Raw genomic sequence first — 14,182 nt, 5'->3', positions numbered from 1 at the left:
GCTTTGGTACCCTTTACCCACATACTATTTTTTTAAGAACAAAGATTCAGTAACCTAAAATTACAACCATTTTTCTATCAGAACACACCAGTTTGGTCAGATTATTTCCTAAACCATGACAAACCGGTGCCTTCAAAAGAATCTAGCTAGAGACTGCATTTTCCAAGACCTGTGAATTAAACCAACAAAACTAGCTGTTGAGACTGCACTGCTACTGGGTTTTGCATGTTTGCTGGTTAATATACAACCTTGACAGGCAGAGAAACAAGCAAGTACACTTCAGAAAGGCTTTTATTTAATGACCACATCATGAAAGCCTTCTTTTAAAATACAAAATGCAACTTGTTTTTTTTCCAAGGAAATTGTGTTCAATGTTCATTATATATTAAAATATATTTTTATATATTATATATACAAAGTTATATATTGTACATACACATTATGTATATGTACACAAAGATGAGAAAACAGGAATCATTTTCCATCTTCACAACAAAACACAGGGAAATAGGAATTGTTTTCCCACCTTTGCAACAAAGACAGGAAAATAACAGATCCTCTCACTATCAAGACCTGAGATTTCTTAGAGAACCTAGACAGCCATCGTGTTAGTATTATTAATGGAGAATGGTTACATCTGGGCTCAAGAATATTTTAACCTAGCACAGACAAGAACAACAGTACCCTCAGAAGAAATAAAGATGCAGCAGATACGCTAAGTAGTACTTCTTACCTAAGCAAGGTCAAACCCTTTAGTATTTTTCCTCCTTGCTGCTGGGCTTGCTGCACTGCTTACAGGTGCTTTCATGAATCATTTCATATCATTCACTGAAAACTAAAGGTAGAAAACCTGAATACAAGCCCCTTAAGAAGGGAGTTACATCTTCTTTCTAATACCACTCTTTTATAATGGAAAACTGCTATAGAAGGTCAGAGGCATTAAATCATTATCTCCATTGCCAGTAAGATTTTTTTACACTTTTGTTTTCTCAATGCAAGAAACAAGCACCAGGAAAGAGGATTTGACTGCCTGCTGCCAACAAAACTAAGCTTTGATTAAGGCTTCCGCAAGCAGGGAAGCAGAACTATTACATTTACAACAAATTGGCCTACTTGCTACTTCAGTGATCCCTTAACTATGAGAAAGAAGCATACAAACTATTTGCATTCAAGTCCACATGTATCACCTCCATCTGTGTGGCTGACATGCTTACAAGAAGCACACACTGAAACTGAAAAACTTTGTTTCAAACCTCTTCCTGGGAAAAGGTGAGATGTTATTCACCTTTCCGAGATTGGAAAGGGGTAAAAAATAAAGAAAAAGACATTAATGAAGGACGAAAACGAAATCCAGGTGAGGAGGTCTGTGATGTTTTGACTATATTTCAAGATACGGTTTACAGCCTTAACCAGTGTAGCTCTCAAAGCATCATCTGAGAACAACTGCACCAAGATTCAGTTTCACAGCCCTCCCCCCAGCTTCTAGCAAAGCCCATCTATTAATTACAAGCCAGGCTCCCAGCTTCACAGCCATCCTTTTATGACAAGCTCACAGATCGGGCTCGGTCTTCTGACTGATGCGCTAAAACAAACAGAAGAATCTCAGTGTTTATTAATAAGCTAAACTGTTGAAACCGACTGCTGGTGCTCAGCATCGGAAAGGTCTAAGAGCCCAGACATAAACATCCAGGTAAGATAGGTGACAAGGCGATGGCAGGAAGACATTCATAAACCTCTCCCCACCTACAACTACAGCGCAAACAGATGGGTTAAGTTTCAAAACAGCTTCAGAGACTCACCTAACTTACAGGTCAGCAGCTACGACTCACCTACCTGAGGACCGTCCTTCAGCGTAGCAGCCGCAGCAAAGGATGGGTTTCCCTGTAGCCTCTGCCATTAGCGGAGGCCACATATAGTGTGTCCTGTCATATTTCGCGCTAGGGCAATTAGTTGATGGCACTGCATCCTTCTCGTGGTAGGCCTGGGAATGGGCTGAGGAACAGGCCCCATTTGGTTCTTGATGTGCCCAGGTCTCCCCATATTGCTGACAGCTTCCCCTAGCTGATATGGGGTCTGTTAGGGCACAGAAGAGGTAGTGAAGGAAGAAGGTCAAAACTTAACCCAATAAGGACCGTGTTAAGAAGGGTTTGGACTAAGACCTCTCTTTCCATATACAAGTAGTATGAAAAGATCACAGGCACAAAGCAAGCTTAAGTACAGTTGCACAACTGCATAGGTATTTAATGATTGAGGACAGGCTGATTTTCCAGACTCAAACAGGACATAGGAATTTACTCAGTAGGTAGACAAAAGGTTGAATTTGGATCATTCATTGAAAATAAGCATAAAAGTAACTAGCAACCTTATCTAAAGAGTCAGCTACTGGAAGGTACAGCATACTGCCACTGAATGAGAAGATCAAGAGAAACCAAACACCTCTAAAGCCATTTTATCTTGATTGAACTCATCAGTTTAAATACCAAAAGTGACACTAGTAGATTGCAGAAAGTACTTGGAAAGCAGGGCACAAATAATTCTCAGACCCCATCTGCTACTCACAACCTGTATACGTAGGCAGATCATTCCTACACAGTCACCATTTCAACAGCAGGAAAAAGCAAACATATAAAATATTATCTAACCATAACAAAGCATGTTAAGTATATAACATCAGCATCTAACCCAGGAACCATATCATTCTCTTTCAAGTGCAGCCCTTCTCTCCCCTTTATCTTCTTCTGGCACTCCTTGGTGTTGAGAGGGACAACGCATATCCAATACTCCTCAAGAGCCTGGCGCTATGTTCACTGCCTTTCATCATGTAAAATCTGATCTGCCATTACCAGTCTCCTACAGGTAACAGCTATGGGTAATCCATTCCCGCTAGGGAATTCTGGCATTACCGTTCCCTACCCCCTGGGCCAGAGCAGCTCACACATGTGCACACCAAAGAGGATTCAGTGCTAAGGTGTGCGCATCTAATGAAAGCAGAGCATCTGTTTTGCCAGCACTGAATGATTTCTGTGCCACATTTCCTCTCTTGTTCGTGTGATTTTAGTTCTTCAAAGTATCAGGGAACATACACAAGGTATGTGCTATAGTTTTAGGATTACTGTTTTCCCCTCTGATTTGTATTAAGACTTACTAGAAGCCCTTCTTGGTTATGATTTTCCTTTCTCCACAACACATGAAGAAACATCTTTTCTTAGATTTAAAAGCTGACAGCTGTTACCATGCTGCAGTCTGGAAAAACAAAACAACATGAACAGAGGCTAGCTAAAGTAAAAGGTTCTTTCCAAAACATCTTATCAAGCTACTACATGGGCAGATGAAGACTCTCACTCCAAAGACTGAAGTCTGATGCATTACACCACTGTGCAGCCCTCACCTGAGGCTTTGTTGAAACCATCTCTCCAGTGAGATTAATGCCCACCATTTCAGGCATAAGTGAATTATAATTTCCACTAGTTGAATAATTTTGCCCTTTACTACATCTTTACTAAGATCTCATGCAGTAAGGTCTCTAAACTCTAATGCTTTTATTACTCTGTCTTCTAAATCCTCACTCCTCAGAAAGTCACCGTATTACATAGACTTTCATATTATAGCTGACAGCAACTGAGCAACAAGATATTAAATAGGACCATCTGCTGAATTATCTCTGTATCAACATTGAGACATTACACTAAATGCATTTTAAAGTCTCATTTTGATCTCCACCACGATCCTCCAGATACACAGAAGCATTGCAAGCAGCCCGGGTTCACCCAAACAGCAACTGCCAAGACTGAAACTCTCTCAAAAACCTCATGGCAAGAATCCCTCAGAAGCTGAGGAGGATTTATTTAGGAAGAGTATTAGTTGTTAGTACTCAAAAGTTAGTGTCAACATACAGCTCAAAGCATACTTCCCACTATGTTGGAAAACAAACACAAGAGGATTCACGCTCTGCAAAACAGAAGCACTGCTCCAAAAATGAACCACTTAAGTGAGTTACTGGCACTCTGTCTACAAACACTAGTGTTTATATGCAAGTGTGCTATAAATGAAACCAAACAGGCACCTGGAAAAGGTTCTTTCCCTTAGCAAAAGCAGCATTCCTATGGCTGACCCCTGGTCCTGATCTCTGCCCACCACAAGATTTCATCCAGACATGTAGAGAAGAGCCACAAGGCAGAGAAATGCCCTTTCCAAGGGCACGCTACTATCAAAGTCACAAGGAGGCCTAGATCAAATGCACCCTGATCTCTTAAGTACCCGCTATCATCTTTGTTGCAATAGGGGCCATAAATTACAGTTAAGCATCAAAACCAGATGTACCGAGGCTGTAATTATAAGAGGATTTGGTTTTGTCAGGTTTTGATTGTAGGAAAAGTGTCGAGTTGGCAAGAACGGTTGGATCAGATGGAAACAATCACTATGAATTACTGTAATCGGCGCTGCATAGCGCTGTATTGAGACACATCGCTAACCCTCCCCAGCACTCACACACCTTCCCGCGTAACACCCAGCACTTCCAAGAAGCAAAGCCAGCAAGCAGGCAGCTCTCGGTAACTCATGAATGAGCTCGCGGAGCACCAGCAGCCCAGCGCCTCTTAAGAGGTCTGAAATCACTGCTGCACTAGTGTGGAGAGTGGCTCATGAGACACACACTTTCCCACACCCTTCCCCAAAAATGGCCACCCGCACCTCTATAAACTCCTCGGGAGATGAGAAACACCCCCAGCACTCGGCACGGCAGCTCCGTTTAAGTTCAGAAGGAGCTGCAGATGCTTCTGGAAAGTAAGTTTCAGGTCTTGCGCCTCATTTACACCCAGCACGGCGCTCACACACACACCGGCGTGCGCCGCTCGCTGCCCTGCCCCGCTGGAGTGCCCCGCTCACCGCGCCGCCCGAAGACTCGCTTGGGCGACGGGCGGACTGGCCACAGCCAAACTTCGGGGGCTCAGTCCCGCACTGGCCCAGCCCCGGCACCCCAAAACCTCAGCGTGGCCCCGGGCGAGGCGGCGGTGCCGGCCTCAGGCCGCCGGCCGGGGTTGCGGGAGCTGCCGCTCACCTTGCGCGATGGCGATGGACTCGAAGCGGTGCAGCTCCCGCAGCAGGCAGCTCCGCTCGGTGGAGTGCAGGCTGTAGATGAAGTCACGGGCCCCCTGCACCGTGTTCAAAGCCTCCATCGGTTCCTTCCTGGGGTGGGTGCCCAGCGCCCGCCCCGGCGGCGGCGACGACCCCCGCGGGAGGAGCAGCCCCTCGGCGCCGCCCCGCAGGCTGCTCAGGCGGCGGCGGCAGCAGCAGCGCGGCGGGCCCCGCAGCGAGCCCAGGCAGGAGGGAGCGGCAGCGGCGGGGCCCCCCGGCCGCCCCAGCAGCAGCGCCGCCCGGCCGAGCCACGCCGACATGGGGCAGGGAAGGGCGCGGCGCTCGGGCCGCCAGAAACGCCCGCCGCGGAGTCCCTGGGCCGCGCTGCCGCGGCTGCTTCCCCGGGCCGGGCAGTCCGAGCCCAGGCACCGCCCCGCAGCCGCTCCCGCCAGCGGCGGCGCCACCGCGCCCCGCCCCGCTCTGCTCCGCTCCGCGCCGCCCGGGCCAGCTCAGCCGCCGCCACCCATGGCCCCGCGCCGGCGGCAGGGCGGGGCGGAGGGCGGCCGGCGGAGGCGGTTCCGCGCAGGCGCGGAGCGGTGGCGGGCGGTGGCGCGGCCTCCGTCGCCCCCTCAGGGCGTCCTGACGGGGCGCGGCAGCGGGGTCCGTTCGTCGCCGCTGAGGGGAGGCTGCGGGTGGGAAGGGCCCGGCCGGTGTGAGGGGCGTAGCGAGGGCGGCAGGTGGGGTTAAACGCCTGCTGTTCTCCGGACCCTGGTGCTTGGCAAGGCTCCCTCCAGGCTCTTTCCATTGTATCTATTATTAAGGTGCCTGTAAGATCACAGGACTTACTCGCAGCAGCAAAAGGTGTCACCGGCTCGTGTTAATTGTCCCAGAGCGATGGAAACAAGGTTTTGCTTTTCTGTCCTATTTTCCAGGTCTTTGCATTAGAGTATTGCAGCATTGCAACCTCCAGGTTTTGGTTTAGTGTAGTTTAGGTGCTTATTTAGCAGCTCTTCATCAGGGACTGTAGCGATAGGACAAGGGGAAATGGGTTGAAACTTAAATGGGAGAGATTCAGCTTAAAGATAAGAGGCAGAAGTTCTTCCCTGTGAGGGTGGTGAGGCGCTGGCACAGGTTGCCCAGAGAAGCTGTGGCTGCCCCATCCCAGGCGGTGTTGAAGGCCAGGCTGGATGGGGTTTGAAGAAACCTGGTCTAGTGAAAGGTCCAACACTTCGCAGGAATGTTGTACTAGGTGATCTAAAGGTCCTTTCCAACCCAAACCATTCTGTGATTCTATACAGCATCTGTGTTCTTTTAAATTAATTGGCAGATACCGAGTTTGATCCACGCTGAATGGTTATTAAAAAGAAAACAAACTTTTAAGAGACAGTTTATGTCTTGAATGAACAGAGGACGTTGTAGAAACAGATTTGAAGTGTTCTGCTGCTCGGTCTGGATGTTTCCCAGGTATTTATGCCATGCTAGGGATTAATCCGGGTTCTGTATTTTCAAAACACTGTATGCCAAAAGTATTAGGTTTTGTAATTAGACTGCAAAGGACCTAAAGGACCACGGGGACTCACTCATATGCCTAACTCATTTAACACTAAGGTAAGTGACTTAAGGGCGCGCTCAAAATTTATTGCTGTGTGTTCAGCTCTTTTAATACCAAAGGCAGCACACTTTTGGAGTGGGGATGTCCATCCAGGTGGTTTCAGGTCTGCTGCCTTCCTGGGGGGAGGCAGACAGAGAGTTTTAAGTTCTCCCTGCTGGATTCTCTGCAACAAGAAGTTAAAATGTTACATGAAAAAGCAGCATCTTCTCTCCAGTTCCACTGCTGCAGATTTCATGCGTGGTATAAAGACCTAGATCTCATGATAAACAGAGGTGTCTTACCTCGAGTATGCATCAATATTATGTTGTTTACTGTAAGGGTGCTGAGGCACTGGAACAGGTTGCCCAAAGAAGTGGTAAATGCTCCATCCCTGGCAGTGTTCAAGGCCAGGCTGGACAGAGACTTGGGTGACATGGTTTAGTGTGAGATGTCCCTGCCCATGGCAGGGGGTTGGAACTGGATGATCTTAAGGTCCTTTCCAGCCCTATATATTATTTGTTTCTATGTGGTATGTGTATTGTAGAGAGGGAGCAGAAAGCATGAAGATACAGAAAATAGTCATAAATGCTTGAATATATGATGTTGTAATTTCTATCCTGTTAGAGGAATAGTGGAGATAGATGGGTTCAGCTGCTATTTCCAGTTAAATGACTTTTTGCCATACAGCAAATAGAGCAGCCTCTGAGAAAGATTTTTACAGCTCTGTAACTCTTTCTTTTAATGCTTACTCCTGATCCAGAGCCTCTTTGCCATTGATGATGCTGAGAACAGTCCTTATTTTTGCAGGCATTTATTAAAAAAAGGTATCTTCTGCTACTCTTCAGGTGCAATGTGGCAGTCAGTAATCATTTTCCATTCCAGAGGACTGTAGCAAGAGAGTTCATAAAAGTGTTCAAAGATGCCCTTAAAATTTTCTTAATCAGATAGCTTTTTCAATAAAAATGGATGCTTCCATGTGTAAACACAGGACATGCAATGGGATTGCCAAACACCTGGAAAACTGGCATCCAAAAAATAAGGAAAAAACAAGCTTTCCAGATGCCAAACCTTTAATACTTTGATTCTACATGTGTCTGATTGTTTATATCTTGCTACATATAGTATTTGATTTTATATTCACACAGCTTGATTGCACCAGACTACAATGAAGGAGCAAAGAAGGGACACTAGAACCTGGCAAGAAAGGTGCCACCAGTGCAGCCCATGCCAGCCACATGGTACCTCTGTTGCAAATGGTGATTGGATTTGAGTTATTCTTGGGGTGTTCTGACGGTACTCACAAGGTTTCAGGTGTTTTCAGAGGTTGAAGGGAAGGGTTCCTTTGGCTGGTGATGCTGGCAGTCCACTGTGCCAGTCTCTAAAGGATTTCCTTATATATGGGACACTGTCCCATGTGGATCCCTGATGAAATAAAGATGAAATCAATGATAAGTATGGAGTTTGTAACCTAGCCTTCAGGAATTTGCTATATAGATATATCAACCACATAGAGATGTTCAAAGTCATTATTTAAGTAGACATGATCCAATACTATTGCAAAGATAAAGTCATTTCAATACGGCAAGGTAGAAATCAGGGTTTAGCAGACTACAGGCAGCAGCTGTGGCTTATGCCTTTCCGAGCCTTTAAAACTGCATTGGACAAATTGGAATAAAAATGTCTTCAGAGGGACTATCCTATGACGACAGGGAATGAACAGGATAATCTAATAGTTCTTTTTCCATAATTCCTTCCTGGAACTTTAATTTTGTGAAAAAGTGGCATTGAAGCCATTGGTTACACTGACACTTCAATTGATCAGACTATTTAACTCTGTTCAGCAGGTGGTGTAGAGGAACTTCCATTAGTCCCTGACTTACTCCAGCAGAGCTTGTGAACCTGCTGCAATGCGTATTTCTCACAGCATTCTGGAGGCTGAAGTTTCCCTATATTTTCTTGGTTTTTTCTTGCTAATAGATTAATTTTCTCCTAACATGCTTTATTTTAAAAGCAACCAAACTAATAAAGCTGGTTTATATACACCAGAAGTAGGAGGAAATAATTTAAAATACTACATGGAAAAAAATGGTGGTGTTCAGCCCTAAAAGCTAAAGAAACGCTTATGCAGAAATTAGCAGCCATCCTTAACAGAATTGCTGGAAGGCCTTCTAAGGACTGCAAAGCTGAGAGACAAGTCTCTGTGGAGATTGGCAGGAAATAGAAGGCACCCCTCTTCCTATTTAAATAATGAGTGCACATTTAGTAATTTCATTTTGATGTGGTGAAGTAAGAGCACATTAGTTATGAAGGAGTTTTTTATGGAGGGAGTAACATGGTTTCTCCACCCAGTGTAAAGGTAAGTATTGTTAGTTAAGGTGAGACAAAGATTTAAAGGTTGGTAAATATTTGATACCATAAATTATAACTATGCATTGTTTGTGGTTTTCCAGTTAAGTACTGTATTAAGGCAGGTCAAAGTTTCTAGGAAGCTTGCAGATAAGTAGCTCCAGAGAGGCATGGACAAGATATGTTTGTGCTGCCTCACATTTCAAAAGAAGACATGGCTGTTCTGGTCTTGCTGGCCCAGCGAGGCTCTGATCCTGCACATGTTTGTGTGCTGGCAGATAGAGGAAGATAAGAGAACACAACATGATGCTTACTTAAAAAAAGGAGCTTTGAAATACATTGACTGCTTGCTAAAATTTGAAATCCTATCTACAGTCTGAAATAGGAATGTGTGAAAAGATTGGGAGCTTAATGTATCATTAGCTATTGAAATAATAGTGCAAAAATGAGTAAGATCTTGTCATTTAGCAAGAAAAGGAGTTAAAATAATCTTGGGAAGTTGTAGATGATCAAGCGCAAGCATAGGATCTTCCTGATCCTCACTGTTTCCCTCCATACACAGCTTTATACAATCATATGCATTATTGTACTAATAAGCATTTAGAAATGACTGAAGATCATTTGGGGGTTAGGACTGTGCTGGTTTTGGCTGGGATAGAGTTAATTTTTTTATAGTAGCTGGAAAGGGACTGTGTTTTGGATTTGTGCTGGAAACTGTTGATGACACAGGGATGTTTTAGTTATTGTGAGCTTACACAGAGTCAAGGCCTTTTCTGGTCTTCATCTTGTTCATGTAAATTATTCCCTGGTTTTAACATTCAGGGAGCAGTCAGGCCCACTGTGTGGTTTAAACAAAGCTGAGAATCATGGGAGACAATGACTGAAGTAAACTCCTTCTGGAACTGTATACCTGAAAGGGATAGTATGGGTTTGAATATATAAACATGGGGTTATCAAATACAAGAGAAGTTAACACTTTTTCTGTCTTTCAGGGTAAACGCTTTTAGAATAGTGTAATTCAGCTACAGTGTCCTTAGGATACACTGTCCTCAGTCCAAGATAAATTGCACATAGCTCAAGAAACTGTTGGGGGAATTGCTAAAGGTTTGGAAAAATGCTTCTTGGCAAGAGGCTTCAAATATCAATTTATTCACTTTATTAAGTGGGAGTTTGTGGGTTTAAGATAAACATAGTCTCTGAGTAACTTGCTTGATAAAAGAACAATCATAGAATCATAGAATCGTTAGGGTTGGAAAGGACCTTAAGATCATCTAGTTCCAACCGCCTGCCGTGGGCAGGGACACCTTACGCTAAATCATATCACCCAAGGCCTCGTCCAACCTGGTCTTGAACACTGCCAGGGATGGAGCATTCACAACCTCCCTGGGCAACCCATTCCAGTGCCTCACCACTCTAACAGGAAAGAATTTCCTTCTTATATCCAACCTAAACTTCCCCTGTTTAAGTTTTAACCCGTTACCCCTTGTCCTGTCACTACAGTCTCTAATGAAGAGTCCCTCTCCAGCGTCCCTATAGGCCCCCTTCAGATACTGGAAAACTGCTATGAGGTCTCCACGCATCAAATTGATGTCTCTCCAATTTAGAGACAAGGATGTCATGTGGGACAGTGTCAAAGGCTTTACACAAGTCCAGGTAGATGACATCAACTGCTCTACCCCTGTCCATCAGTTCTGTAGCCCCATCATAGAAGGCCACCAAATTGGTCAGGCAGGATTTCCCCTTAGTGAAGCCATGCTGGCTGTCACCAAGCACCTTGTTGTTTTTCATGTGCCTTAGCATGCCTTCCAGGAGAATCTGCTCCAAGATTTTGCCAGGCACAGAGGTGACACTGACTGGTCTGTAATTCCCCGGGTCATCCATTTTCCCCTTCTTGAAAATGGGGGTTATATTTCCCTTTTTCCAGTCATCGGGAACTTCATCTGACTGCCATGATTTCTCAAATATGATGGCCAGTGGCTTCACAACTTCATTTGCCAGCTCCTTCAGGACCCGTGGATGGATCTCATGAGGTCCCATGGACTCGTGCACGTTCAGATTTTTAAGATGGTCTCGAACCAGTTCCTCTCCTACAGTGGGCGCAAGGTCTTCATTCTCACAGTCCCTGTGTCTGCCTTCCAAGACTTGGGTGGTTTGGTCAGAGCCTTTGGCAGTGAAGACTGAAGCAAAGAAGTCATTCAGAACCTCAGCCTTTTCCACATCCTGTGTAGCCAGTTCTCCCAAGAGCTTCCTGAGGGGGCCTACATTCTCCCTAGTCTGTTTTTTATTTGCTATGTACCTGTAGAATCCCTTCCTGTTATCTTTAATACCTCTAGCTAAGTTTAATTCTAACTGGGCCTTAGCTTTCCTAACCTGGTCCCTAGCTTCTTGGACAATATCCCTGTACTCTTCCCAGGCCACCTGTCCTTGCTTCCACTTATTGTAAGCCTCTTTTTTCATCTGAATTTTCCTCAGCAGCTCCTTATCCATCCAAGGAGGTCTCCTGGCCCTCCTGCTGCACTTCCTTCTAGTTGGGATGCAACACTCCTGAGCTTGCAGCAGGTGATCCTTGAATATCAACCAACAGTCTTGGGCCCCTCTGCCTTCTAGGGCTGTATCCCATGGAACCTTCCAAAGCAGGTTCTTGAAGAGGCCAAAGTCTGCTCTTTTGAAGTCCAGGGCAGTGAGCTTGCTGCACGCTCTTCTCACTGTCCTGAGGATCTCAAATTCGAGCATCTCATGATCGCTGCATCCAAGGCTGCCCTGGAGCGTCACATTTCCAACGAGCCCTTCCCTGTTGGTGAGCACGAGGTCAAGCATGGCACCTCTCCTTGTCGGCTCCTCTGTTACTTGCAGAAGGAAGTTGTCTTCTACACAATCAAGGAACCTCCTGGATTGCTTGTGCCGAGCTGTACCATCCTTCCAACAGATGTCAGGGTGGTTGAAGTCACCCATGAGAACAAGGGCCTAGAGCATGAGGCTGTTCCTATCTGTCTATAGAGTGCTTCATCCGCAGGTTCTCCTTGATCAGGCGGTCTGTAACAGATCCCCACAGTAATGTCTCCCATAGCTATATTCCCTTTAACCCTGACCCACAAACTCTCTGTTAACTGCTCACCTGTCCCCAGACAGTACCATACTCTCCAGCCTATCCCTAACATAAAGGGCAACTCCCCCTCCCTGCCTGCCAGGCCTGTCCTTCCTAAAGAGCCTGTAACCTTCCATTCCAACACTCCAGTCGTAGGAGCCATCCCACCATGTTTCTGTGATGCCTATTATATCATACCCCTGTAGACGTGCACACATCTCTAATTCCTCTTGTTTGTTCCCCATGCTACGGGCATTTGTATAGAGGCATCTGAGCCGAGCTCCAACTGAAGCCAGCTCATTGCCTGGAGCGGCTGGGATATCTCTACATTGCTCCAAGCATTTATTATAGGTTCTGGCAACTGACTGGGTGTGTTGGGATGGAATGATGCTCCCCTCACCCAACACATCTAGTTTAAAGCCTCCTTGACCAGTCTGGCAAGCCTCCTACCAAAACTGCTCTTTATCAGACCAGCTCCACCAGCCCCCACTAGACCTGGCCTACAAGCTTGGGTCCCGTGTTCAAGACACCCAAACCCCTGACTATGACACCACCCTTTTAACCAGTTATTAACCTGGCTAATCCTCCTAGCTTTTTTTAGGTCCTCCCCTGTACCCTGGAGAATTGATGAAAAGACCACCTGAGCTCCAGAGCCCCTAACCACCTCCCCCAGGGCTCTGTAGTCCTTCTTTATGTTCCCCAGGCTACTACTATCTATATCCCTAGCACCCACATGTATCACCAGGAGTGGGTAATAGTCCGTGGGACTTACTAGAGCAGGCAGCCTCTCTGCCACATCCCTGATCCGTGCCCCCAGTAGGCAACACACCTCCCTTGAGACAGGGTCTGGCCGGCAGACGAGTGCTTCTGTCCCTTTCAGTGTAGAGTCCCCTACTACTACGACCCGCCGCTTTTTCCTAGCAGCACCAGTAGAGATCTTCTTTACCAAGGCATCAGCCGGCTGTTTCTGGCTCGAGTGCGCTTCCTTATTAGCCCCCTGCAGGACAGCAAAGCGGTTCTGCGTGGGGACAGGGGATTTAGGGGGAAGCCCCTTGCTTTTGTTCAGCACACAATAAAATTATATATAATGGGTCAATGGGTATCAATGTATGGCAAGTTGTGAAGCTGAAACTGGGCAGAATCTGACTATTGCCCAACATTTTAGCAGTGAAAATAATTAACAACTGCACCAACTTTCTAGAGGTTAATTTTCTGCTTCATATAACAGCTAAGTGAAACCTGTGCTTAGACAAGCTTTCTCTTAACTCAGAAGATACGAAAGGAGGTGTTTACTATAATTCCTCACACATTTTTCATATATGGATGCACAGCATTTTTTCAAATGAGGCCTGGAGTTTTTCACACTAAATACGATGGAAGACTTGTCCTTTTTTCTCTTATACAAGTGGAACACAAATATTGGAGGACAGATCAGTACATCCTTCAAGTCCCAATAAATTATTTTGTTAATAAATTGAGTAAGGTGAGAGGGCTGAACTGTTGCAGTTAGTGAACTGCATTAAAATGTATCAGGGAAAAGGTGTGAAAGAAGAGAAATGTTCCAAAAGAGAATAGGGAATATCAAAGGAAAGCAGTAGAGCTTGCATTTAGTGGGACCACTTAGCTGTTTTCTACCATATATTTCTCAGGAAAAGGACTAGGGAGTCTAAATTTGCCTTTGGGAATGTCCACTGTGCAGAGCATCTCCTGCATCAATGTAAAGCTGAGACTGTCATCAAGGGGTACTTGAACATACTGTAAGATCTATAACATTCATTTTGGGGTATCTAAAAATGCTGATCATGAACCAGAGTGGCTGGCTTTCTGTGAGGACTGAGAAGCTCCTGCACAGCTCTGGAGTCAGATGAACACACAGATGCTGTAAAGCACCTTTGCCCAGCACCTCCATCTGGCCCCTGAGTGCTGGGGTAGTCATGCGAAGGAAATTGTACCTTTCCTTTGATGCAAGGGAACAAGATAAAGCTCTCAAAGCATTACAAAGCAGCTGGATTAGGATCTTGAAGACCTTCACCACTTTGCAGTGTAAAATGGATGAGATGAACTGTATTGAACCCATCTTGATAATT

The 14,182-nt window shown here is 45.6% G+C and overlaps 1 protein-coding gene and 2 long non-coding RNA genes across 4 annotated transcripts in view; 1 reads left to right on the top strand and 2 right to left on the bottom strand.

Annotated features, from left to right (window-relative positions):
• TMEM65 (transmembrane protein 65) overlaps positions 1-5,535 on the bottom strand; it is a 34,854-nt gene extending 29,319 nt beyond the window's left edge. The window contains exons 1-2 of the mRNA XM_062627090.1: positions 5,057-5,535; positions 1,834-2,073 (exon numbers count right to left, since the gene is read on the bottom strand). Coding sequence (XP_062483074.1) covers positions 1,834-2,073; positions 5,057-5,393 — 577 coding nt within the window. The 5' untranslated portion in view covers positions 5,394-5,535. The remainder of the gene's footprint in view (positions 1-1,833; positions 2,074-5,056) is intronic.
• Positions 5,536-5,867: 332 nt separating this feature from the next.
• LOC134167913 (uncharacterized) lies at positions 5,868-8,712 on the top strand. Of its 2 annotated transcripts, none has more exons than XR_009966328.1 (3): positions 5,868-5,978; positions 7,810-7,920; positions 8,509-8,712. It is a non-coding gene; the product is annotated as an uncharacterized LOC134167913 (long non-coding RNA). The 2 variants fall into 2 exon arrangements; XR_009966327.1 differs by having other exon boundaries at positions 8,506-8,712.
• Positions 5,963-14,182, bottom strand: part of LOC134167915 (uncharacterized) — a 34,149-nt gene continuing 25,929 nt past the window's right edge. Inside the window, exons 2-4 of the long non-coding RNA XR_009966330.1 lie at positions 9,766-9,920; positions 7,966-8,086; positions 5,963-6,094 (exon numbers count right to left, since the gene is read on the bottom strand). This is a non-coding gene — a long non-coding RNA (uncharacterized LOC134167915). The remainder of the gene's footprint in view (positions 6,095-7,965; positions 8,087-9,765; positions 9,921-14,182) is intronic.

This window comes from Pezoporus occidentalis, unplaced genomic scaffold (assembly GCF_034315485.1).
Source record: "Pezoporus occidentalis ecotype Australia unplaced genomic scaffold, CSIRO_AGI_Poc_V1 ctg3, whole genome shotgun sequence".
NCBI lineage: Eukaryota > Metazoa > Chordata > Aves > Psittaciformes > Psittacidae > Pezoporus > Pezoporus occidentalis.
Note: the sequence above shows the minus strand (reverse complement) of the source record. Positions and strands in the feature narration are given on the sequence as shown.